Below are 27,578 nucleotides of genomic sequence, written 5' to 3'. Positions count from 1 at the left end.
TTGGAATCGGGTTCCATGTCAAAGTAAAAGAATATCGACTACACGTTGCCGATCTTGCTTGAGTTCAACAGGATGGTTCTCTTGAAGTATAACTCTCTACTCTTATCCAGAGATTCACTTTCTAAATACTTGACCTCCAACAACATTATACCCACAAAAATGTAGGGCTTCAACTTTGCCTGTCAAACATAAGAGACACTACTACTACGATAACAAAACCTTCTCACGAGTCGAGAAAATGGTAAGACGTATCGATTTTCAAACTTTATTAGTCTCGAAATGGTATGGATAGGACCAGACATGACATAAACCAATTGAAGTTGAAGGGCTATGACAACGTTTGGGAAGGATTGGAATTGATTTGGATTGCTGATTGCAACTTAATCATTGTCGATCAATCAAAATAGTTAATGCATATTTCTTCGGACAAGATCATTTGTTTTGATAGTTGACTTCAGGGGGGATCAAATTGATTTGGGTAATTAGTACAGGTATGACCCATATCATCAAAATAATTCGATCAACTTTCTAGATTTAAATTATGATGGTATGTAGTTCAGAATGAATATTAAAAACACCGAAACACTTGAAAGAGGACATGGCTCATGGGATCGATCGATCGCCATGTGCAAAACGGTGATTTCAGGGCATTTTTTAGAGTAAGAGAGGACTTTTTAAAGCAAGGCATGCGAGCAAAAATAGGTACAAAGAGGTGCGTACTAAGTACACCAAAAGTATTTGAAGTGAAAGAGACGCTCGATTTCGAAAAATGAGACCACACTGGCCTCTCCTTGATACACTTGACACTGCACAATCATGGAGCTTGCGAATTTGCACGGCTTTGGAGACGTAGTCCTAATCCGTCGAGACGGGGATTGAATGCGTGATTGAGGGAGTGAGTGCACGAGTGTGTGTGTGAGTGGGTGTGTGTGTGGATGGGAAAGAGACGAAGCTCCCAATAATGAAAGACACGTTTTATCGCTCGCTGCGGACGTCCTGAGCATCAGCCGTAGCGTGGACATAAAGAGGTGCGGGTCATCTTGATTTCTTTGCAATGAAGCGAGTTAGTTCACTTGGGCGGAAATCCGGACAAATTTGGCTTGGGTGGCATCAGAGGATCTGCAAGGGAAATAGATAACAATAAATACCTTCATAATGAGACTAAGCCGATTGTTAGAGCTGTGTACTTACTAAAGCCAGCCGTGGAGAAAGCTGTGTGTGCAGCTGGAGGCGTGACGCCTGCCAACGACACCGACGAAGGAGGTAGTAGCGGGTAACCTAAGCCAAAGTGGGTGTGCGTGTGAGTATGAACATGTCTCAAGGGAGGAGGAGATCGCGATCGATCCATACTGGGGTTGGCTGATGAGGCACCGGCTGGAGGCGGCGTGGGGGTGCTCGGATTCTTTCGGTTCAAAGTTGGAGAGGCCGAGGCCAAGTTTTCCCGTGCCTTGTGGCTGAATTTGTCAGGATTTGGAGATTTTCGCGCCCGTTCTTGCAGCTCGTGAATCTTGTGGCTCCCGTAGTATTGACTGGCGTGTTGTTGAAGCAACTCCAAGGCTTTGGTGTTCGAACTCCTGAGATCTTCGGCTGAGCCCGTCGATGAGACGGGTGGGAACATGGGTGGCCTCAAAAGATCAGAGGGACTAGCAGGCCCAAAAGGAGGTCGCATATGAGGCGGCATGTATGGATTGGCTCCATAGGCAGCTCCGGCAGCACCTAACATTAACGGATTCACAACCCCACTGGCCAGTAAGTGCTCGAAAGGAATGCCAGGAAATCCTTGTCTTAACATTTGAGCTTGCATGTACCCATAAGCTTGAGTGCCTGGCGGAGGTCCTCGGGTTTCCATAGTGGGTTTGGCGCCTTCGTCATGAACACTTGGAGGTTTTTGATCGTTCTTTCCCGGCTCTGACTTGGCCTCTCTGAATTCCGACTTGACACTTAATGATCCACCAGGTGACCCTGTGTTCTCACGTTTCCTCAAATCTTCCGGCGCTCCTCCACCCATGGAATGACCTCCCATATTCATTGATCGGTGTCCGTGCTCTTCCTTGATCCCACCACTGGCTTTACGACTCCGTTCTCGATTTTCACGATCGATCTGATCTTTGAGAGCCTTTTCTTTCTCAGCTAGTTCCCTCTCCACTTTAGCCTTATAATTGGGATCCATGTTCATCAGAGGCATATGGAGGTTTGGATCCATACCGGGATGAAAATGCCCAAGTCCATAGGCTTGCATCAACTTTTGATAGTCGGCAGGCCCAAGCTGTCCGCGAGGCTGTTGTTGTTGTTGTTGTTGTTGTTGTTGATGATGAAGTTGTTGTTGTTGTTGTTGTTGTTGTTGCTGCTGCTGCTGATGTTGTTGTTGCTGTTTCTCTCGGTCTTTGGACATGGAGCTAGGAGATCCACGGGACAAAGGCCTAATTAAAGACGGTGCAGCTGAGGACACAGGTACTGTTGGTAACTGAGGGGATAATGCCGCTCTGGCTGAGGGGGGCATGGCGTATTGCGAGAGAGCGAAAGGCGCAGCAAACGAAGGTTTGTTGTCTGGTGGGTTGGGGATATTGGCAGTCTTCTTTTTGTCTGTCTCCTCGCCATCATCAGATATGTCCGAATAAGCGGGGCTTTTGACAGGGGGCTGTTGATTGTCTGACTTTTCTGGTGTCTGACCACCGTGGCCATGACCAGATTTAGGAGATGAGCCATTTTGAGATCCACTGCGGGGAGGCGACGTCCCAGGGGAGTTCTCCTTCTTCTTTTTAGGCTCTTTCTTCTTACGAAGCTCATCTAATGCCAGATTGGGAGTAGGTTCTGGCATGATGGTGGGTCGAGGTTGGATGGGCTTCAAATTGATGGCCGAGGGACCAAGGGGACCTGAGGGAAGCAGCTGTGGAGCAGTGGCGGGAACAATTGGACGAGCGTTGCTGGGTGGCCGTATTACAGACTTGGGCAGCAATGGATTACGAGCATTCAGATCCGTAGCCCGAGCCAGGGGAGATGAAATAGGAATCCCACCCATGAGAGAAACAGGCGTGGTAATGGCTGGCCCGCCACTGGTCACAGCCCCAGGTACCACTGGCGGAGGCCCGTTGAGTAGAGGCGGAGGAGGTCGACTGGTCATCACACCCTCGATTGCTGACACTGGGATTGGTTTGGCATCCGCTGGTGGCCCTGGCAAGTTTGTGAAATTGGGCTTGATTTGAGACAACGGAGGCATACCCAAAGACGACGCACTTAGAGGGGGCAGAGTGACATGACCTCCCAGAGGCGATGTTGTGGCCGTTGTAGACGTTGTGACTGTTGTGGCAGTTGTGGCTGTAGTCAGCTTAGTGGAGAGAGCGTCGTCAGATGGTTTCGCATCATTATTCGTCGTAATGTTAGGCTTAACATCCTCGGGATCATTGGCTTGATTAGATTCCCTCTCATCACTCTTGTCTGCTTCAGTGGCATTATCGACATCGTTGGTCTTTCCACCGTTGACAGCCTCTTCCTTTTTTCGGAGTCGTTCTTTGGCTTCTTGCTCCATCCGTTCAATTTCGGAGGTGTCTTTGATTTCACCTTGGGCATTCAGCAACTCTTTATGGGCAAAGGACACGTGGAACTTTAAGCCACTATGCTGGCGATATTTTTTGTTGCAGCCCTCTTTGGGACAGATCAGTACATATGGGAGAGGTGGAGGAGGGACATATTTCTCCTCTTCAGGATCTTTAGGCGTCATCGAGTCATCTTCTTTCTCTTCCTTCAACTTGGTCTCCTTCTCCCCATCTTTGGTAGTCTTTTCCTCTTTCTCCGAGTCGTCACCGTCATCTTCGGGGGAATTCTGCGAAGAGGTCCTCGACCGCTTTTTACTGCTACTCCCGTCTTCGGATCCACTCCCGCTTCCATTTTTGTCGTCACTATCACTTTTGCTGGAACCTTTTCGCTTCTCTTTGGCTGGACTCGCGGGTGGGAATGTGATTCCACTCCGGCCTTTGCCTTTGCTGCTCCGAAGATTCTTGCGCACTTCGAGCTCAGAATGACCTCCGCGTCCTCGTTTACCACGCCCTTTTGGTGTCCGATTTTCGATTTCGGAGGTTGGCGAGTCCGTGTATCGAGAGCTGGAAAGAAACAAGAACGTCAGATTGAGACCGAATTCAAAAGAGCCCAATTCGTGCGGGCAGGCAAGAAGTTCCTTGTATGATCGTTGACATATTGGATTTTCCATCACTTTGTACCCAATATCTATCTCCATTCCTTCTGAATTAGCTTCCCATTTGCGGACAGTGGAAGTGGAGGAAGAGTGAATAAAGGAATAAAAGGCGAGAAGCAGAGAGTAAGAAAATCCAATAGTTTCAAACGAGTTGGGGGTAGTCTCAAAAGTTTTCTTTCTTCTTTGTACGACTTCTTCATCTGGAGGTTCTCCTAACTTTCAGACACAAATGTGTGGGCCTGGTAAAATATTGCACACTAATTAAGAAACACTATTTCTTTAGGTTTCGCATTAGGATTTTATTTCAACGATCAGATCAGACAACCTTGAAATGAACCTTCTTTTTCAATCAAGAATAGTTGGCTCCAATTGGGAGTCAAAGAAAGCGAGAACAAAGACAATAATTTCTCGAAAGACCTCGCCAGAAAATCTCTCGCAGGCCAAGTCTCAAATCAACACGAACATAACCTCTTCACACTCATTTGACCATTGTGGTCATTTGATCAAACTTGGAGCAGGCCCCCCCCCCTACTTTTAGTTCATTTTCTTATCTACGGTGGAGTCAGTACTTTGTCATTGGCATTTGCTTGCTTTCCTTTCCTTTTATATTGAAGGCGGATCGAGCGCCGACAAAGTTACAAATGTGTCCAAAGAATCACATGAAAAAATGAGCACACTAGCTACTAGATCGCTTGGGTTGAGTTTGCGGTACGACAGCTTGGCTTGGAAGTCCCTCATTAGTAGTCGACAAATGTCGCTTAGCAAAGAATGAACGTCAGTCACTGAGGTACGGGAGCAGAAGTGCCAGTGAAGATGGAGTTGAGAGAGAATGAGAGGAAAAAAGCATGAACATGAGACCATCAACCGAATAGGTCTTGTCTTCCGAACCGCAAGGAAGCAAACTTATTACCAACCGCAACAATCTAACCGTTCAAAACCAAGCAATCGGGAAAGCATTCACAAAAAAAGAAACGAGTGATGTTCGAATTCCAAAATGGAACGTGATTGTTGACAAAAGGCCCATCATCACCCATCATCCACTTTTGAATATTGACAGCATATTTTCCACCAGACCCAATTTCAGGGATGGCAGTTATTCCTCATCCATTTGATAATGCCGTTTTGGTTAGGTGTCCCATTTACCTCCTTTCATAGCCCCCTCTTTTTGGTTATTTGGTTGGATGGTTGGCATAGTGGTTGGTTGGTTGGTTGGTTAGTCGACTGGCGAGCTGAGGGAAGAGTGGCTTGTGCCCACCAGAGACGACGGCACAAAAGAGGTGGATGAAAAATGAGCGACTTTTGTCACGCAAAGAGGCCCTTGAGGAGGAAGAACATAGACCCACGGTTCCTGCTAACAGAGTAGAAGTCCTTGTTTTGAGCCAAGCCCGAGACCAACTTGGGGACAAAAACTACCAAGACATCCTCCAATGAACGAGTGAGATTCCTTAACTGAACAAAGGATCTTTCTCACTCTCCTCCGAGGGCCGTGAGCCATGGGTGATAACTTCTGAACCATCGTCTCTCCATCCCGAGAACAAGTTAAGTAAGAAAAGTGCGAAACGTTCTTTTCTCTCGTCGCCAGACAAAAGTAGTAGTACCGAACAAGAGGCCCTTCCGAGGCCACCAACTTGGAACAGCCCAAACCAGTCAAAGTAATCGCGTTTTCTAAAAGTGGGACTTCTTCCCAGAAACCCAGGCTCTTTTTCTTCACCAGGATCATGTGCAAGCCAGCCAAGGAGAAGGTCGACGAGCATCAGTGGCAAACATTGAGAAAGAGAAAGAGCGAAGAAGATCTGCATTGTCGACCACCCCCAAAAACTACTGTAAAGCCATCAAAGACGAAAGAAGACCGTAGTACTCTAGAAGGATGAGAGAGACCGATAGAGAAGAAGGGGGAAAACTCTCTGTTCAGTTCTACTGTCCTACTAAGGCTCATTCCTTGCTTCGAGCCTTTTTGAGAAGGGAAGAGGGAATCATGTCTTCTCCTCCTCCTGTTCTAGTACTCTGGGGTCGATGTAGCATCAGTGGTGGTGCATGTGCCGAACACACCAAGTGTGGAACATAGTCCCAAGAAGCGAAAGAACGGCTCTAATACTAGTATATGGGAAGGAAGACAGATTTTATGGGTTTACTTGGGTGATAGGGCGAGGAAACAGCCTTTTCTGACGAGCTTAAGGCCATACTCCAAAGGTCGAAGGGCAAAGTGATGGGATTGGAGGCAAGTGTGACAAGGATAGAAAGGATCCATACCTAGGATGTTCAGGAAGGACTTGCAAACATGAGAAAAAATAACTGCCCATTCAAGCACGGTTTAATTTCCCTACAGGAATGGGCCAATTTTCCTCAAGATTGCATCTATCGGGTGGGAAAACGCCACTCTTAAAGTTTTAGCCACGCTTTGGTCCCCATGGAGTTAGGAAATGCTCATCCTGACGACAGTGCGCGAATGGTCTGCTGATGACACTTATAAGGACCTTTGGCAGCATCAAATCAGATGCAGTTTAAACCGAGGGTTAAAGTCAAGAAGGCAAAACGAACTTACCTTGGAGGCGCCCAATGGTGCACATGTTGGGTAGAATCGAGTAGGGTTCCCACATACGTCTTCCCTCGCCATGTCACGTTGATAACAAGAACACCTAAAAATGAACACATGGAGAGATTGACACATGCTGATGTCAATGTCATTGAAAAGTGGAAGGAACACTTGAGGTCGAGGGGTTGCATTTGCAGCCAATCAACAAAAAGCCAAGAGCGCACTTGTTTCTTGCTTCAAACCAATGAGACCTTGGACAAAGAAGTCGGTCCAAATCCCCACGGTATCCATCAAAGTACTGGGCCTTGAATCGACCCAAGGGGTCTTAATTTGATTGTCACGAGGTCCCAGTGTCAAACAAGGGAATTGTCTCTAATCCACTTACCGTTTTCAGTCTCATGCCAAACGATCCCCTCGAGAGTGACCGAAGAACCAGGATCCATAGGACCTAAACACTCTGGCTCGGTAATTGTACCCGTATCCGTGCTCACACTCGCGTCAACCTGCAAATGAAAAAGAGAACATAATAATTGTAAAGATTGAAGAGAAGGGTGGATCAAACACGCGCCACTCATTTAGGTAAACGCTACACAAAGAAGGGTTTGTCATGAAACAATGCCGAGTTTCATCCAGTAGTAGCACTTCTTGGTCCTGCTTCATAAATAACGATGAGGAATCAATGACGAATTCAAAAGACCTAAATTTTTTGAGTAATGCATGCATATGCGTGCCTATGGCATCATCAATCACTTGCGTGATCTATCTATTGAAATTTTGTACCTCGCTTTCAATTGTGATCACCTAAATACCTGAGCTGATTTCTACGGTGTTCTAAACGAGGAATGGCTTCAAGGTCTCAAGGAGACATACAATTCACCCCAAGATTTGCACTCCTGATCTTTTTATGTGACAAGAGTCAAGTTGACGCAGAATGCAGTTATTGCCCACAAGCTTTGGCAATTGGGATGGTAGGGTGCTTGTGAACGAAGGATTCAGAGCCAAAATTGGTCGAGAATGGGAGGCTTGGAAGCAGAGCGAGCAGTGAATGAAAAAAGTCAGAAAGAAACTATGAGACATGGATGGACACGCTCGGATCCCTGAAGGAAAGAATCTCTTTTGGGGCAGTGTGTGTTTGAACTGCTTTTTGCTCTTAAGCCTTAGGCTAAGCACAGCCCCAAAGAAACTGAAGAACGGTAGAGGAACTTCTTTAGTAGCTTTCTTCAATGCCTATTACTGGTGCATTTGAGAGCACCCAAAGAAGGAGAGGAGAAACTTCCCTAAGCTCCCCTCCAACGTCCAAGTACGTACAAATGCAATATGATGTCGAAAACCGCATCCCTCCATTCCAGAGAGACGAAGTCTGGTACTTAATATCCTAAATTTGACTCTTTTCTTCAAAAGCGTGTCTAGTTAGGTCTTGAGGAAAAACATCGAGGCTACTTCTCAATTGCACCAGCGATGGTTTAGTGGCTCAAGGGTGGCTGGTGGGTTGGATGAAAAACGGCTGAAGAGCAGACTTTTTGAACCCAAAAAACGTAGCCTGAAAAAGACACATCATGATCCCTTCTAGCACTGCCAAAAATGGCTTCATTCCATTCGTCCTGTTTGGAGGACCCTGTCTGATGGCTGTGAGATATGGTAGGGGGCAAATGACAGGCCAAGACCTCAAAAATGGTTTATGGTGCTCGTTTCTTGTGATACCCTCTTTGGGACGACAAAACTGCTGATCAAGCATTGCAAGGCAGAGGGGTTTTCACGCAGTGATCCCTTCACATATCTTCTCCGCTTCTCTTTCCTTCTCTTTCTATATCCCTCAATGGCAGAGGTGCGGGAACAACGGTATTCTGTATGGATAGGATGCGTGTGTGTGTGTGTATGTGTGCGTGTGTGTGTGAGTGTTTGTGTGGGGTGGGTGGGCGATTCTGTCGTTTCCTTAACATTCGTCCTCAGGACAAGGAAGCCTTGGTGTGCTCGTCTCTGTCCGTTCGTTCGCTCGGCCATTCCTTCGAACGTATCCAGTGGCTATGTCCCAATATATCTCCCTTCAACTTGATGTGGGAGAACAAAGACTGGGAAAGAAACGGAACAAAAACTCTCCTATCGAGCTCGCCCAAGAAAGTCTTTCATCATTTTCTTGACCTTTATTGATGCAACATCCAGCTCGTTCAAGAGATGATCATGATGTTCCAGTTCAAGTGGGGCAGAGGCCTGATCAATCTGAGCTAAAAACTTAATCTTTCTCAAGTGAGTGGCCTGCTCCTGGCGTGCCTCGAGTTCATTACCAAGATTAAGGTTTCAAAACTGCGATTCAGCGAGATCATTCGAGCATGCAACATGTTTTGGGTGAAAAGAGAGAGAAGAGGGCGATGAAAAATTACACCAAATCGTTTTCTTCCCCGAATCTCTACATGCAGTACGTAGTAGTGTACGTACACATGCGGGTAGGCCACTTTTGCACACGGTCACTCATGGATGGGGCTCCAAAGCACTCTATTTTAAAGCAAAATGAGCGAGGACGTGTGGTTGGGATGGGTTTTTTCAATATGCTAGCTAGCTAGCTAGTATGATGACATCAATCAACTTAAACACTTGTGGCAAACAAAAACTGACAACAACCATTTACCAAACCCGCGCTCAAAATGGACGCGGTGTTGACGGAAGAGAAGAAAGACGAGGTGGTGCTAGAAAATGAGCATCATGTTGTGCCAATATTCTAAATGTGTTCCATTTTTTGGTTCCAAAGACTCCACTTGGTTAGCCTCCTTCCCTATTCTCCACCTATTTGTCAAGCTGAAACACCGAGTGGAATACGAAGGGGAAGGAAGAGGACGACGAGAAGGAAGAGGAGGAGGAGGAGGAGGAGGATGTGGAGAACTTGGCCTCCCTTTTGTTCGTAAGCCATACACAAAGTACGTAGCAGAGTGGACGAACGACTATACAGTAGACAGTACAGAATACACGTACCTACACTGTAAATGCAACGGCGAAGGAACCCGAGGAAAAAAAAGGGGAAAATGAGACCGAGTTCTATCGAAATGAGAAGACGCGTTGCTTGGGCAGTAAAACTTTTTCCCTCGAGAATATCCAGAGCTTCTTCTTTTTTCCTCTCGAGTGTCTGAAGAGAAGTGCAGCATCCGCGAGAGAAGCTGAAACCTTCTGGATCTATTTTGCCCCCCCCCCGCCCTTGAAGAAAGGATACAAAATCGAAATGATAGCGTTTTGTCAGGGGATAAATGAGGATCACGGTCGGGGACAGCTCATGGTTCCATCTTGATGTGTCGCAAGAGATTACTTAAGTGCTAGTACGACCACTTGTGCCAACAACCACCCGCACACAAAGGCATCACTTCAAGGCAATTCGAGGCAATGAATGCACTTCTATTACCTGATTTTATCTTGCGTGATGTTGTTCAACGCTGATAAGCGACAGCTCGTTTCTTTCATGGACTAGGTCATCAACACGGACCAATTAAATCCAATTCGCGAGCGAAGGAAGGCCTTTAACCTCGGCAGGCGAATAGCAAATCGGTCTCGGAAAAAGGTGATGAATTTTCATCTCGTCTGCGTATTAGCAAAGTTTTCTTTGAATTCCTCGAAAAGACGAAGGGGAGAAAAAAGAAGAGAAGCAGCAAGAGAGAGAAGAATTCTAAAAATGACAGTGGGGGAGACAGAAACGAAAATGACAATCCAATTAACATTTCTTTGGGAGTTTTCACATCAAAGATTGTGGCATCCGTGGAGTTCTTTTTTCGCATTACTACTCCTTGCTGCTGTTTCACCGGAACCAGAACCAGGCAGGCGGGAAGCCAATATCTTGTCTTCATTCCTTTGAAGATGGAATTCCTGAATATTAAACATTTGATCGGTGGCTCGTGGTGCAGCATCTTTCCTCCCATCTTTCCATCAGTCTTTCTTTCATTCAAACTTTATCGACTTTTGCTCCCAACTCAACCACTGGAGCCAATTCCAGATTTTCTCCGTCATCGAGCAGCCGAGTGTTAAATTGCACCCCTCTGGGTCGTGGTGTAATTTTATGACCCCATATTCAATTAAGATGACTCTCTATTAGTTTTGAACTCATCCTAATCATTGAGCTCTGTTGGGTTTGAGCCAGGAAGAAGATGAATGAGCTCAAAGCCGCCATCCGACATGATCTCAAGCAGGGAAAAAAAACACATCGGAAGCCAGCTAGACAGCCAGCCCAGGCTTGGCGTACGACAAAAATCGATAAAATCGATCTCGACAATCACAATCGAGAAGAGAACGAGAGCGAGAGCGAAAGAGGAGAAGCAGAAAGAGAGGGAAGAAGCGAAAAAAGAGAATCCAACTCGAGCCACACAAGGAATGAACAAACCAACCAGCTAACCAACCAACCAGCCAACCAACCAACCCACGAAGATCTCGACAACGCCATGGCCATCACCATCATCATGGAATACATCTACTACTACTAGACTAGTTCGACCCACTGCTACTACAAGTACTACTACACCAACAACAACAACAACAACATGAGACCAATGCAAGACTGAGAACCATGCACATGTACAACGTGATTTGGTCTCAGTTGGATACTTTTATTTCCATTATGGTTGAACCACTTTGCTCGCACAGGGAACTCAAGGATCCATGGAAAAAAGGACAAACTTGCGAAATTGAGAGGAATGGATGATGGCATTCCAAACAGACTGACAATTGCACTCGATTGGATTTTTACGAGTTTGAATGTTCCGACAAGCCAACACACAAGTTAGACAATGAGATCTTGTTTTGATTTACGAGCTCTCTATTGATATGAAAAGAAAACCTGAGGTGAGATCCATCCATCTATAACATTCGACCAGGGTTGTTAAGCAACTCACTAGACACAAAAACAACATGAAGATTAACACTAATCTTCTTAAATTTGAAAACAGCTAAGCCGACAGGGTCGTTAAAAACAGATTTGCAGGTTTAAGAGTTGCGGATAATAACATTCTAACGCTTGAGACTGTGGCTGCAGCATTTAACGAGCCCAAACATCAACTTTTACTGATCTACTTCACCACATAAACTCACATACTTGAGCATTCTATCTCCCAATGCAGCCTGATCTAACAACAGACACAAGCGAGAAAGGCCACAAAGCCAGAAAAAAAGAGATCGGTCATTATCCCCCACGGGTATGGTAGTCAACGAGAGACCGCGTTAGCGAGACATAAAGGTCATTTCCGTGGTACCGTAGTCAATCATACCATTATACACGAATATACCAATTTGTGTTGGGCCTCTTTTCCAAGAGGCATGGAAGAAGGACCTTTTGAGTTTGCCATTCACTAATCAAACCGCCTCTTCGTTACCTATCAATAGGCCTGTCACGAATATACGACGTATATGGAAGTGGCTGGAGCTGGAAAAAGTCGTGAACGTCCAATGAATTTGGAACGGCCATCCAACTTCTCGCTAGCTCGACGTCATTCTTTCTTCCTTCCCTCTTTTATTCGCCCCTCTTTCCACCGAACGAGCACAGAGCAATTCCACAAAGCGACGAGTCGATGGCAACTTACAAAGTAGTCGAAGAATAAGTGAGGAAAACCCATGCTACAGTGCTCAGAAAAAAACGCACTCACACACAGTCATACATGCAGAGGCAGGCACGCACGCACTCATACACGCATTCAGAGTGGTAAAAGACTCCTCTCTCTGTTCTCTCTTTCTCTCGGTGGTTCTTGTGACGCTTGGCCTGGACTTGCCGCAATAAGCAAAGGGCCGTAATTTAGCTGCCAATATACAACTTCCAAAAAGTTCGCTCCTATTCAGCAACAAAGGCCATACCATGCTATACGTCGTGTAAAGGGTGACTGGAAGAAGACTTTGTGTGCGTAAGCGAGGAACATGGTTACCTTACAGCCCTTGACAGTTTGTTGGTTCTATGTACAGTATGTGCACTGAGTAACCGACAAGAGTACACCCACTCATGTCTCCCCTCTTAACTAAGATACCCTCACGTCAACCACGAAAGACGTTCCTCAGGGTTCATATAGTAGTAGGTAGGCATATTAAGCCTGATAATGTACCACCTTTGAGATCGGGGGTTAAATGTAGCTCCCGGAGAGGACACAATACTTGCTCCACTAACGAATGAATGCTCATCTTTCGGTTTAAACAAAGATGGATGACACGGTAGGATGCAATGCCTACAATTTGGTTGCCGAAACTTTCTGTTCCTATTCCAAACAAGTTAACCACTTGCTTCTGCAACTTGATGACAGATGGAACTTGCAAAGAGTAACAAAACCCGCCACACTACCGCAACAACCAACCAACTCCAACTTATCCCGTCAATCAGGCTTGAAGTCTAATCAAATATTAAATTCAATTTCACCAGCTTGACGCTCGACTTTGTGTCTTTTTCCTCGTGAACGGCTGCCTTCATTCACTATCAACCAAATCTGTTTCCACAGGCTTCAGTACAAACTATCCCCCCCCCCTCAAAAAAGAGGCACATTTCTTATCCTTCGGATGTCGTTTGGCCTTTGATCAATTGACCATTTTTAGAACACGAAAGCGAAAGCGGGGGATCGATGGAGAGGCTGTTAGTTCAAAGCAGATAGTTTCGAAGTAGCCAGCCAAGTAAGATAAGGACATAATAAAACTCTTGCCATTCTAACGTTCTGCTTTTTGCCCCACTCTTCGTGGGCGCCACTTAGTCAGAGAAAATGACAGTGTTGTGTTTAATTATTCATGATTGCATGAGTTTCGAATTATGACGAGGGTGAAGAAGAACTCGAAGCGAGCACCAACAACGGAAAGAAAATGGATAAAGATCGCGTGTTACCTTGGAAGCTTGCTTGGTTTTCACACCAGTGGTATAGAGGACTAGCATTCGTACAAAGTTCAGTACATGTGTGGAGATATGAAGCAGGGTTACTCTACGTAGAAGCTGTTAAACTGATCTAGAGTACATAATTGTTATTATTCAACAACTGCCAAGGCATCAAAAGAGCTCCTAAACGTCCGTGGTTCCAAGCCATTCAATCTATACAACATCACAGACTAGAGCTTTTTTAGATTTGCCGCAAATCTGCTCCCGGCACTTCTTCGCAGTTTTTAGATGGATATCTTGCAAAAAGCAATTAAATCCTCGAGGCTGATGAGGAGGTGAACCACATTAACTCACTTTGGGTACTAAAGAAAAACAGTAAGCGGAAAGAGTGGGAGAAAAAGTACTGAAGGGAAGGGAGGGGAACCGCAAGAAGCTGGGGAAATAAAGGCGAAAAACTTTTGGACAGATTAGCTTGTTTTCAAAGGGAATTGGCCGTGGCAAGAGCACATTATTAGAACATTGGGTTGTACAGTGGCCCTGGCTTTGTCACTTTGCTTCGAGTTTTCTTTCCCTTTGATGACAGCTAAGCTATTCAATTTCCCCTCTCATGTTCGGCGGTACGCGTTCGTGCCCAAGTTCTATCAGTATTCTTTTACATTACTTCGAACCCCTCGACGATGACGACGATGACGACGACGACGACGAGGCCAAAGAGGACGACGACAAAGTCGAGGAGGGCGACGTCATCACGTTCCGTTCGTTCTTTCTTTCGAGCAAAAGAGGAGCTCCTTCTCGCACTGCCCAACCTTTGTGGACGAGGGAAGAAGAACTTCTTCTTTCCAGGACATTTCGAAATCGGCTTCACACACTTCCCGCCTGTCAGACAGTCTGCCCGTCAGCCAGTCAGTCATTCAACCAGTCATTCAACCAACCAACCATGTATTCGATGAGAAGCCCGTCACCATTACTTTGGACAAGAATCCCAAGAACCTACGTACAGCTGTTGGCAAGATCACCACAACCACTTGCGCCTTGGTGATTAACACCCTAGAGAAGGATTAACCCACCGATAAGGTTGGCTTGGAAACAAAGAGGACAGTGCATCAAAATTAGAACTCCAAACGATGGACAATGATGCAAAGTTCACCCTCAAAAGAAGGCTCTTTGAGTCACTTTGTAATTGCGTATTAGGCATTGCAGGTCTTTTTCTCATTGATGAGACTAATCAGAGTTCTTTGCCTATTAAACGATTATGAAATCAGAATGCATGGGGTCAAACTTTTTTTGTACGTTCTCGAGCTGACAACACGAACGTACGTCATTTTCACACCGATCAATCCTGTAAATAGCACATCAATTTCATGCTTGATAAAGGCTCTACAAGGTATGGTCAGTCATATCAGACAACTTCATCAACATTTAAGTATTTTTAGAGGTCTGGTAAATGTATAAGCTAGCCCGACTTTATTCTAAATCTTGGCGCTCGGTTCGGTTCCAATCTGATTAAAAGTTGAATGCCGAGACCATTTTCCATTTGTCTTTTTCTTTTCAACATGTTTTATCTCTCGTAGTCAGTCCAATGCACAGGGGAAGACATTGAGCGAAATACTTGTCCAATGTGTGTGTGCAATGTGTATGGGAGTTCGGTGGCAAGAGAACTAGTTAAACGTCGTTGGTGGAACAGTCGGAGAAGAGACCGATCCAAGGAAGATGAGGGGAGAAGGGCGGGGGGGGGCGCAGAGAACAGAGAGAGGGAAACGAGTGAGAGATGGAGAAAGAAAGAACGAAAAAAGAAGGAAAACGAGGAGAGAGGAGTGATAAATGAGTGTGACATTTTACGCCGGCCACACAGCCAATTCCGACTACCATTCCGTTCTTGCCGTGCAAAAAGGAGGATGGTCTCCAATTTGCCGATTCTTCTTCCGATAAAATGAGAAGTACCTTGATTTCAAATGCCTGACAGTCTTCAATTTATATAGCCAAGAAAAAGATTCATTCTTCCCCTCATCGCTCATTACACAGAATTTTCAGTCTGACGAACAAATAGCCTGCCACATTTGTATTATGTGCTACCCCAACCCCAACCCCCCCCAAAAAACTCTGATTTCTCGCCCTCGAGAAAAAAAAACCAATAGTTTCGAATAGAGGTACCTTGGCACTAGCGCAAAAGGAACGGTATTGCGTGAGAAAATTTGGCTCCGTCACCTTCTTTTGCTTAGGCTGTGATGCAATTCCCGAGCGCAGTAGCAATGGCAGTTCTTAATTTGCTTGTCGAAGAGCAATTGCAGATTGTAGACTAGTATCATGACAACTCATTCAGGAAGTGAAGAGCGAGTGTGCACCGTCAAAAGAGTTTCCATTGCTCGCCACCACGCCTGTTTGTCTTTGTTCAATTGACCTTCAGACCTTCGCGAAACAACTCCCTCCAGGATACAAGCAGACCATGGATGTTGCCTTGTTTACTTAACTGACATTACAAATAAGCCCTCATTTGCATTGTGGAGAACGCTCATCGACTCTGCAGTATACTCACATACTTGTACAATCTGCAGGATGAAGCATTTCATCTACATACGAGACACACACATTCAGAATTCGTCGTAGAACCTGGTTGGTACCCTCGAGGTAGCCTGGGTCTCTGAGTCTTACAGAGTCAAATCAACTGATGACTGCTGCCATTCAACGTGTGGGACAACAAACTATCAACAAGGGCATGCACACTGATATAACCGCATGAAGCCACCGCTTCCAAATAAAGTGGATGGAGACTCTCATGAAGGCGACCAATACAAAAAAGATTGGCTGGCTTGATAAGCTGACGTGGAGATAAGGCCGATATCATTTGGTGGAACAATTACTCTCATCAGTTCCTACAATAACAATAACTCTTATTATCCACCCAAGCGAGACCATGACAACGTGAACAAGGGAAGTTCTGTTTGCTATCTGTGGAGCACGATTTGCGTACTTCTTTCCGATCTCCTATTGGAACTTTCTGTAGCCATGACAAGAGGAGTATGGTTTTCATATCAAAGCAAACACAGGCAGTGCAATTTGTAAGTTATATTCTCTGTTACGAGGAAGGCACTACTAATCCACGACGTAAAGTTCATCATCAATCGCACTTGCTCGTTGGCGTGCACGCATGTTCTGAGGAAAAGGACTTCATTGTTCCATCCACGCGATGGAAAACTTTTCTTTTAACAAGATTCGTCGACACAAATCTGTGGTAAGTGAACAACAATCAAAGATTTACCGATCTCTTTCGTTTTCCCTCTAGTTAGTTGTCTCACACTTTTTGTAGCCCCGATCGCGGCACATACACACATACTACACACCATCACGCACGCATAGTGCTTATACACACGTATGTGCCTCATTTCGTCAAGGAGGGCAAAAGAGGGCTACACGCACCGTGGCTCGTACTAAAACTTGGCTATCGCAGAAAAATCGACCCCAGAGTTGGCCACAGATACTCCGTACAAAGTTAGGAACAGACGAAATACTGTTCAAAGTAGTGCTAGTAGGTCTGTGTTACATATACATAGGAGACTCACTCACATTCGGCGTTAGTGCTGCTACGACTGAAGTCATAAATTTTCATTCAGAATGCAAAGAGCAGACGGGTGAAGGGGGGGGGGGGGGGAAGTCAGAGCTTGGGCGACAGCCATCTGAAGGGCAGTTCTTGGAGTCTCTCTCTCTCTTTTTCTCTCTCGTTTCGTGCTCAGCAGACCATACAGAAGCAAGCAGCAGTGCCACACTTGCCAGACGCTCCAAGCAAGGGCTGGAGAAATGGATAGACGTAAAACGGCTGTGGACCCTTCCCTCGATAACATTGGAGTACTAGGACTAGAATTCGTTGTAGAGACTTGAAGTCTTGTACAGACTAAGCGATATATACTGGTGCATGCAGTCCATTCAAGGCTATCAAATGGCGTTTGCTGATAGCGAGTTTCAAGCCTCAGTGAAGTATACTTGAACGGAACACCATGCACCACTAGTGAGTGCTCTAGATGGATGGATAAAAATCTTAGAAGAGCCCAGTTCCGTCGTTGCACTCAATCATAATCTTAGGGGCAAGTCATCCATGATACGAGCTACAAAGCTCAGAAGTGCCCCATTAGCAAATGTTGTTGCTGTTGTTGTTGATGGCAAAAAGTGGCAAATTGTCTATCTTAACAGAAAGAGAGAAACTTAGATACCAGCATGCATATCAATCAAGAATGGGTCTCGGCATTATCAATCGGTTTGGCACTTCTTCATAGTTAAGCATGCCTCGTCTCTAGCCAATTTCATGGATGTCCCTTAGGTAAACGCAATTGAGCATGGGGCAATTTGGTTGAAATCTATTTGCCCATGAGTTTAAAGTATCATCAAATCTGGGGGATCCATCTCGGGTATTCTTTTGAATGTTCACAAGCATGGCCGCAAAAAGTGCATTGAATAATAGTGAAAGAGAAATGATGGGCGAAAACGAAATTGTAAGTTTAACTTGTAGGACCGAAGAAGCAATTCAGACTTGAGGGCACAATGGACAAAGGCTCTGGCGGAAGCAAGCAAGCAAGTCTTGGGTTGGAGACCCAATTCCACCACGCCGTACGCACCAAAACGAGAGAGAGAGAGAGAGAGAGAGAAGAGAGAGAAAGAGACCAGGAAAGCAGGGGGCAAACTTCAGAAAAGTTTCCTTCCCTCCATTTGGTTGGGTCTTCCCCACAGACGTCCACTGGAACGACCTGAGAACATGGTCCATGGAACAGCAAGGGTCGAAAAGGAGTGGCAGGGCGAGGGGAGAACTCTAGTTAAGACTTGAATCGAGAACAGATTGTTGGTCGGATCTGGACACTTAAGTGGTAAAATAACTTCCAGTGAGCTGCTACTTGTTCTGCCTGAATGCACACTTTGTGAAATTCAATTCAGGGACGTCACAGACACGAGACAGCGACAGAGGATACGATCCGTTTGATGAGAGCCAACCGTCCCGCATACCCCAAGAAAGTCTAAGCTCTTTCTCACTTCATTTGGTGAGGTCAATTGGTGTTCTAATAAAGACTTCCTGCCCTAGTCAATAAAATCTTAATGCTCCCCTACTCGAATTAAGCTGGAAATGATTTGCTGACTTTTCTCTCTACCCTAGGTTAGACCAGATGTTGTCGGCGTCGTTCCCTTTCCTCATTCGCTCCAGTTCTATCTGGCTCTCCTATCGTCGTTTCCCTTTTCCGTTTACTTCTCCACTTCTCTTCACCTCTCTGCTCCTTCTCTCTCTCTCTCTCTTTCTCTCTCACACACACGCACACATGCACACACACACACACACCCTCTTTCCCTTCACATTGCATTCTGTAAGTTCGTTTCTCGTTGGCCCGTCCATTGCTTTAATGACATGCTGTCAAAGTTGCATGTAATTAAGCTCTTTCCTACTTTGGTCACGATAAGTTGAACTTCTTGTGTGAAAAAGTCGAAAAAGATGTGTCGAGTCGTCGCAAATATTGTTCATCAATTAAGATGCCTCGAGATACCGAGTAAGAGATTGTCTATCACTCATGCTATTGTGTCATTTCGAAGAGATGTTGGAAGCAACGGTTCGATGAGAACTTGATAGTTCCTCCAATGTATTGCTACCACAACAAAGCGAGAGTAATTAACCTCGGGTTTTCTGGTGCAGTGGTTGACTTTCCCAGAGTGCACACTGGTTAGACAAAAAGCGACAAGGAAATGATTAAATGCCTCCGTTCTTCGGAAGCAAAAGGGGAGAGAAACTTGAACCAACAAAATTGGATGGCAATACGTTCCTCTGTTCAAGTTAATCGTAGTCTCTTTTACACTGCGCACCAACTGATCATCAAGGCCACGTCAATGCTTCAGAGTGAATGTGTTGTTGTTGATGTTCTAGCTGGAGAGGCTATTCATGTTTCCCGCAGTGGTGTTGGCTTTAGCACTTGGATCTAGCGCACGGAGGATACACCGACTGACTCTTTCAAGGGCCAGAGTGAGAGAAAGAGAGGGAGGGAGAATCTGGAGAGGCTTTTCAAGTTTGTCATGTAAGAGAGGCCATAAAATGTCCAAGATCGTGGCCACGATTCCAATGGCTCTGGTGAATTTTCCCATCTAAACTGGTTAGCACCAACCATGCAATTGGGAATTTCAATCCTACGGCTTAAACAGAAATCTTGGAGATCGGTAATGATCTCTTGATTAATGTTCTCAACGTTTTGCTTGAATTCGAGTGACACCCAAACCTGAACGAGACCTCTAGACAAAGCCAGTTCAGTATTTGGTAAGCTTAGCAAATGAGAATGCTCAAAGTGAAAAGGAGAATTCTTGTTTATCAATGCTCAGCTCGCCAAGTTAAGCGACCGTAAACTCAAGGAATGCCGTTAATCCTATCGTCCGATGACATGCAAACAAAAGTGAAATGATTGCCAGCCAACAATTGACAGGTCCAGCAAACCCCCTGGAGGATCACACTATAGTTTGGTAACCCACTGACAATTACTCGTAGGGACAAAAGCCCACGTTCTGAACAGTGGCGGAAGAACGGGCTTCTTTGAAATTGACCGATTGAACTCAGAACCCTGGAAGTCAATCAAATGCTTCCAAAATAAAAGAAGCTCGTTAATCTTCCCAAGGCAAACATCTGTCAAGGACCGCTCTGTTGTGACCCTCATTATGGTTCAGACAGACTCTCGTTCAAACATTCAACGTCTCACATTCATCAAACTTGCTATATTTAGGGTGGTCTATATTTCTCATTCTTTTTCACACCATTGGTAAAAAAAACACTGCCCATTTGAGAAAAAGAAGAGGGGAACTTTAAGAAGAAACGCTTTTTTCGATAATGGGAACGCAGGTTCACTACCACAACCACTCCAACTCCATTCCCCTCGTCATGGCATGAATCTCGTTCTATCGCCTTGCAAAAGGAAATTGGAGACCACGTCCAAATTCTTACCACTCGTCTTCTCCTTCTCCCCTTTTCTCTTCAAACCGTAAAAGGCTGGTGAGCTTCTTTGTCCAGCCGAACCTTACTCGAGTCCGTTTTGTAGCTGGTCAGTAAGAAAGCATTGCATAGGGAATAAAAGGACGTGGGTCTGCTTAAACTCATTCGTTAACCCTTCTTTGATACTTGTGCGTGATTCTATCCAAGACACATTCCTAGCGCAAGGCAACCCTAGCCAAAGCACAGTTTACCCATAAAGCCTCTGCCCATGCATGGACTCTGGCTCAGGGCCATCGTCTCAATGTAGTCGTTCGTCTTCGTGTACAACGAAGACTTTGTTGTTGTTATTGTTGTTGTTGTCACTGCTGCTGCTGCTGTCTTTAGAGCCGTACTCGTGGCACCGCCATCTTCGCCGACAACCTTCTCCAGCAAAAAATGAGTGGAGAAAAAACTGAGAGCGATGACTCTGACGAGAATGAGAGAAACAGAAGACCACCGTGAAGATGAGAGAAGGAATTGAGTGAATTGAGCATAGAAGCGACTGAAGGTCTCCTTTGCTGCGTCGGGGCTGGCAATGAAATAAGATGGAGAAAAAAAGGCACTCGCTTTGTGCTTTGAACCAAAAGATTTTGGTGTTGTTCACCTTAGACAGAATTGAAGGTGTCAACTAGGCCGTGCTTGTGAAAAACACATTGATAACATTTGCTAGCTTAAATATTGGCCGGCTCGAAAGCTCATAGGCAGTAATTGGTCGGACATGCTTACCTTCTGTTTTTTGTTGGGAGGTGGGCCGTTTTGATTCCCATTAGCTCCTGAGGGTCCATTGACCATGGAGCTGGAGGAAGAGAAAGACGTCGGTGACAAGGACCCGTTGGCACGAGGGTTAAACGAGGCACCAGCACTCCCATTGGAAATCTTTCCGTTTTGCGGTTGATTGGGAGATCCATTGGCTCCACTCTTGGACAAGGTCAATGTATTACCCGCCATGGGACCACTAGTCAACTTCACTTTGCCTATCACATTTTTGTTCGTCGATGACGAGCTTGACTGATGCTGACGGGCAACCGCAGTGGTCACAGCGGATATCACATCGGCAGCATTGAGAGGAGTAGAGCTACCCGAAGTTTTCCCCACATCACTTTTGCCAGACACGGTTTTATTATTAGGTTCAACACCGTTTTGGGGCAAGTCACTGTTGTTACTATTATTGGATTGCACTACTTCAAGGTTACCTTCTGGGTGCCTCGAGGAGCCACTACTTGGTTTGGTTCTCTTGATTTTCACTTTTAAACTTTTATCACTCGATGTTGTTCCTGATGAGCTAGATGTGCTCCCTCCAGGTCCAGACGAGGTTGGTGGTGTGGCACCATTGCCCACGACCGATTCAGTCACAGTCTGTGAGCCCATAATTGCTTTTGTTTTAGAGACAGACATGGCCGCTGAGGGTGAAGACGTCCTAGTACTTGTGGAAGGCGACAGGGCTCGTGTGTTGGCCTTGTCAATGTCGGCATCAAGTCCAATGATGAGGTTCCCCAAATCTACCTCTGGCCAGTTGTCGTTCTCTTCAAGGTCAAAATTGTCGTCCTTACTCTTTCCGCCGTTGGCAGCTGTCCCAATCTTTGTTTGAGAGCGGTCCGAACTCGCACTCTGCTTTACAACTGAAGCCTTTTGCATTGGTACAAACAGCCTCGGAGAGGTTGAGACTGTTTCGGTGGCAAAAACGACCTCCACGGTGAAGGAGTGGGGTTCGAAGTGTCAATGACACTCATCAGAAGGGAAAAATGAGTCCAGTCTCGAGCCAAGTAACCGAAATGCTCTCCTCGAATAGAACGAGAAGCTCTGCAAATAAAAAAAGAAGCAAATGATCGTTTCATTATCCAACAATGATTACCCCGCCACAAAGACTAGTGTGTGAGTGCATGATTGAACGAGAGAGGGAGTGAGCGACTCTGCGAATCATTGAATCAGTGACGTTGTGCATCAGCACAGAAGAGCTCAACAATGTGAGACTTCAGACTTATTGAAAGGGACTAACATCCGACTATGGCCAACCACTGTACGTACTATGAGAGGCTCAGAAATTCCTAAACAGGGTCAATTGGTCTGGCCAAATATGACAGGAGTGGCCAGCAAATTCTTTTGCAGCAGATGCGATCCTCACAAAAGCGTCAACTAGAAACTATTTTCTCGCTCCATGATCACATAAAACCCTCGATTGAAAAGGAGGGGAAATCTTTTCACACGATCAAGTTCTGCTTTGCTCTTGGTGCGAAAGACGAAATTGCTGAATGTTTCTTTAACCACTCTCGGCGGACATTTGGCACAATCATGGATGAAGAGCCACTCGTCGACATAACATGCTTTAAGAGAATTGCCGATAAAGCTGACTGAGCTCCTCTCATCACGTTACCATCAAGTATCGTAACCCCATGTGTGCTTTTCGTCTTTGCTGCTTCCTCTACTTCTATGTCCATACGTTCGTTCGCTCGCTCTTTTTGGTACTTGCTAGCTCGTACTCGCTTGTGTGCTGACTTGCTTGTTCGATGTTCATTCCTGGCCACATTTTGTACGGGTGTTTGACTGACATTCAGTAGAGGCAAGCAGCATGATCTCGAGTTCCCCCACAAACATCCAATGCAGGAACACGAACTTGTGCTTCGAGAGCAACAAAAAGCGTTGAAATATGTTTTCACAGGGAGAGCTAATCTTTATTGGACGGGTTGTGCAACAAAGCAATGTAAATAGAAATGGAAAGACTTCACTCTTGGCGAGATCCTCGTCCCACTCCACTCGTTTCTTTATGAAAAGTAAGGCTGCTGTTGGTCCCTTTTGCTTTTACCATTCCTCCTGCATAAGCAGAAGACCCATAACATAAGTAGACTTTGTTGGAAATAGTTCCTTTTCCCCAAAAGAAGTTTCGTCTGGAGTCAGAGGGACTGCTAGAAAGCATGAGGGAAACGGCTCAGACGACGACAACGACGACGACGGCGATGAAGAAGAAGTACAAGCCGGAGAACGAGTGGGGAAGTGGGGCCATGCAAGATGAGGGAATGAAAGGAGAACACTTCCACATTGCATTTGAGCAAAAAGCAGAAAAGCAGAAGACATGCTAGCTAGAGAAACGGAGACGAGGCCAAACTAAGGAGAACGACGACCACGAGAACGAGGAATAGAGCGCCAAGGAATCGAAAAGACGTAGAGAACACTGCCGACGTCGACAATGACGGAGAAGAAGAAGAAGAAAGAGACGAGGAACACAAGAAGCACACCACCATCCTCTCTTCTTGCCCCACTTCATGCACTGTTCCAGTTAGGAGTTGAACCCCACACTTACACACACACACACATATACACAGAGACTCTCTCTATCTTGCTCTTTCTGTCTCCAAGAGGCATACTCGGACCAACACCACCAAAACTCCTACTCCTCCTCCACACTGACACTCACACACACACACACACATACCACTGAGGGCACTTTTCAGGGCTTTTCACACCACAGGCCTTCAAGAGGAAGTGATTTGAAACTTCTTTTCGAAAATCCCTCCCATTCCAGGACAGTAATTGAATTTCAAGCTCACTCTCAACGGTGGTTGACATCCATTGACGTCCTGACAACAGATATCATCTCTCACCTCAAACCCCTAGCTATTCATTTTTTGTCTCATACAAGCGCTTTGATTTGTTCCTGCAATCTGTATCTAATCATCAAGAGCATTATTGAATCTCCACGTGTATCCAATTTCCCCTCACTTGATAACCCCCTTGCCCTTTGTCCAATTTCCTTTTTTCTAGCGTTCTTTGGATTTTATTGAGTCAGCCAGTCGGGTTCATGCATTCACTTGGGACAAACACGGCTTGATAAAGCGCGTTATTCCGAATTTCACATTGACTCGTTGCGTTTTCCCGGGTGAAGCTAGGGAAGTCAGCCGCGGGCGCAAATGATTCAGTGTCGGCCCAAGACTCTCATTTTCACTCAGCCGTCTTTGCCAAGCTCAGCGTTGTAATGTGATATCTTACAAGTTAATTGCTTCCATGATAACTAACCCTTTCTCGGCAATATGTTGCTGCAGTGACGATCCTTGGCTCATCGCAGCCTTCTCTCACTCCCTTAATAAGGCGTAACGTGGGTACAACGTGCGAAGAGAACAATGCCACAGAACAAAGCTAACGTTCTCGCCAAGTAGTGTACAATGTTTCCATCGACATTGCTCTTATGACTTGGCTTCAAACCACTCTGTTTCCTGCTTCTCTCTCTGGTCATGTGAGAAGAAAGAGATATCCTGTCGGATTTATTCAAAAACTGCCGACACGCTGTCGGCTTAACTTCTTAACTGCATTAAGATAGCAGCTCTCAATCAAAAGGGATTTTGCTCTTTGGCTTCTTCCCGACCGAGTGACTCTTCAATTCAATAAGTAGCAGATATCAAGAGTCGACTTCAATTTTGTTAACGAATACCATCATCTTCGTGGGCAAAGGTAAAAAAAGTATTTCTGTAAATGCCTTGGCATTGGCTCACTATATTCAAGAAAAGCTAAGGAAGATTTACGGCTTCATCTTCTTCTGAACCATACAGGGCCCAAATAGACACCGTTTTCTCCGCCTGCCATCCTCGCTCGCAGATGAAAAAAAACCTACCACTGCATGTGAATAGGGGTCTCATTGAAAGGGGGAGCATCGCATACATAGCGAGGGAGAGAGAGAGAGAGAGAGAGAGAGAGAATGTGAGGGAAAGAGAGGAAGTAACCCACAAGGGATCGTAAACGCTCACTCGCACCACGATGAGTGTGGTGGTATATGGCTCTAATAAGATTGGTAATCAGCCGAATAAATCTGAATTCTCTCATCTCTCAAAGCATCCCCTAGCGTTCAAACAGGCCCTTCTGGTTATGAAGTGATGATGCACAAAACTAACCAAACAATCAACTCATGTAGCCTCAGTTTCAAGTAATTGTACGGCATTGAAGTACTCGTTTTGAACAAGATTTTGATATCCGAGGCATGGAAAGGGATTTTTCTTGCTTGAAGAATGTACTTCCAGATACACACAGTGAATACGAGTAGGTCGGAGCTCTGGTCGAGTCCTATTGGAACTCGTCGACGACGACTGTTGGATCACGCTGTTAATGCCAACATGACAAGTGAGAACCAAAACAATGGTATGGCATTTTTGTAAGCCTCTCTCGCTATCTCTCTGTCTTTCTCTTTATCAATCTATCTACCCCTCGCACTCGCTTTTTTCGGTGCGTGTTGAAAGGGTTTGGTTCGATTTCTTGTTGAAATGATTTGGAAATGAAGAACCGCCAAATAGGCTCTGACAGGAAATGATGGGGCATCAAGGGACTGATTGGAAGAGCGAGAAAAATGAAAACAGAGACAAGAAAACTAGGGTGTTAAGTGGAGTCCAATATAGAAATACAGGAGTATCCATCCGGTGAGATGAGCTTAATCTCCAGCTTTGTACTCCTTCAAAGAAAACCCTTGTCTTGCTAAAACACAGCTACCTCATCATTGATTGATTGGATGAATGAGTGAGTGAGTGAGGTATGCTTCTTTTGAACTTCATTACCATGAAATTAGCATTAATCACCAATTCCGAAATAGGTTCTCTAATTGCCCGATGCTGCTTTTGCCACACGGCAAACAATATCTGTCAATCATCAATGGCTCTTTAGAATGTGATCTATTGCTCGAACGCTCAAATAACCGTACTACTCTAATAAAAGTGTACCAAGAGATCAAGCCAGGAATAGTACATGTCAGTAGCAGAGTCGGTTGGAGCACACTAAACATGCATTCCCTGTGTGTATGCTACCCGAGGAATAAAAGATTATCCTTTGGCCAGCCAACGGGAATACACGCACGACAACGAAAAGGAGAGGGGATTGAGTAGAAGCAGAACGAACGAACGAACGAACATTGTGTGCGGTACGACGTAACGCAGAGCGAACGGCGAGGGTACAAAACACCAGAGTGAAAAATAGAATAGTCCGTAAGAGTGGAGCTAAGAAAGAAAAGCGAGTAAATAAGCACGTGCAAGGAGCAAAGCGCTGAAATTACTTGTAATGTGTGTCTGCCACCGAGACCTTCTGTCAATAGAAAACGATACAGCTCACCGCAAGTACAACAAAAGGCGATACAATGATGGACAATCCATCTATTGGTTCGAAACTGCAATTGAAACAACGCTACCTGAGCAGGAAAGAAAGAAAAGAGGAAATTAAGTTATAGATTGCTTCATTGAATCGTGTAAAACATGACCGATTATTGCTAGGTGGAGTAGAGGCTCGGTCATTTTCAAGGACTGACATTTCAAAAAGCTTAAGAGACTTGTCTCTTCTAGTTTGCCACTTTTCTCATCCTTCAGTCGGTAGAATGCAGAGGATGGCAAATGTGCTCACTTTTGGTTGGTAAAGCAAGACCTGTTTCAAGCACAAGGGCACTTTGAAAGAAAGACAAAGTGAATCATTTTCCATTTTCCGTCTCCCTTTTTTCGAGCAGTCTACAGCATGCGCCCTTCCCTTTCCCCTTTTAATCCCATGATTCAACAAGACGAGGCCGAGTCAAGCAAAGGGAGCAAAGGGAAAGACGAACTCAGAATTTCCTTTCCTTCACAAAACATTCGCATGAGATATTTATGTTGTTACTAAAAATGGCGATTTCACGAAATGGAGGGATCTTTAGGTTCTCCAAAGCATATTCATGTGTAAGAGTTCAAACAATTTCAAAAGGATAAAATGAACATGAAGGCTTCGTGAGATTGCATCTTACCACTCAGAAACTTACTTAGGTTCTATTACAATAACTTCAACCATATTTGGTGTCAAAGCATGTTCATGCTACCACTGAAGGAAAAACTAGCAAAAGAGGTTCCTTTCATGCACAACCATCGTCTCAATATACCTCCAAGTGAGTCCTGTGTTGTTTTGCTTTAAATCAAGTTGACAGAGGAGACTCCTCTCTGTCGAACGTATTACATTCCTTCGAGCCACTAACGAACGCTCCAGTACTGCAAACCACCAAAAGTGAAGTACTTCTGAATACCGCAATACCATTACCAGTGGGATAGTTTTCTTGGCACATCACAGACATGCATTCACGAAGCCCCACTAG

At 45.3% G+C, this 27,578-nt stretch overlaps 1 protein-coding gene across 3 annotated transcripts in view; it reads right to left on the bottom strand.

The window, feature by feature from the left end:
• Positions 1 to 251: 251 nt before the first annotated feature.
• The window catches only part of LOC131879430 (zinc finger protein 609-like), a 32,228-nt gene continuing 4,901 nt past the window's right edge, over positions 252 to 27,578 (bottom strand). Inside the window, exons 1-6 of one of the 3 annotated variants that reach the window (XM_059225756.1) lie at positions 22,875 to 22,898; positions 21,230 to 22,303; positions 7,108 to 7,225; positions 6,732 to 6,825; positions 1,192 to 4,097; positions 252 to 1,119 (exon numbers count right to left, since the gene is read on the bottom strand). In XM_059225756.1, the coding sequence (XP_059081739.1) occupies positions 1,070 to 1,119; positions 1,192 to 4,097; positions 6,732 to 6,825; positions 7,108 to 7,225; positions 21,230 to 22,138 (4,077 nt within the window). In that variant the 5' untranslated portion in view covers positions 22,139 to 22,303; positions 22,875 to 22,898 and the 3' untranslated portion in view covers positions 252 to 1,069. Of the gene's footprint in view, positions 1,120 to 1,191; positions 4,098 to 6,731; positions 6,826 to 7,107; positions 7,226 to 21,229; positions 22,304 to 22,528; positions 22,812 to 22,874; positions 22,899 to 27,578 lie in introns of those variants that run through there. The other 2 variants (XM_059225755.1, XM_059225754.1) reach the window with 2 other exon arrangements.

The sequence above is a fragment of the Tigriopus californicus genome, chromosome 4, assembly GCF_007210705.1.
Source record: "Tigriopus californicus strain San Diego chromosome 4, Tcal_SD_v2.1, whole genome shotgun sequence".
Taxonomy (NCBI): domain Eukaryota; kingdom Metazoa; phylum Arthropoda; class Copepoda; order Harpacticoida; family Harpacticidae; genus Tigriopus; species Tigriopus californicus.
This window is presented reverse-complemented; position numbering and strand designations above follow the sequence as displayed.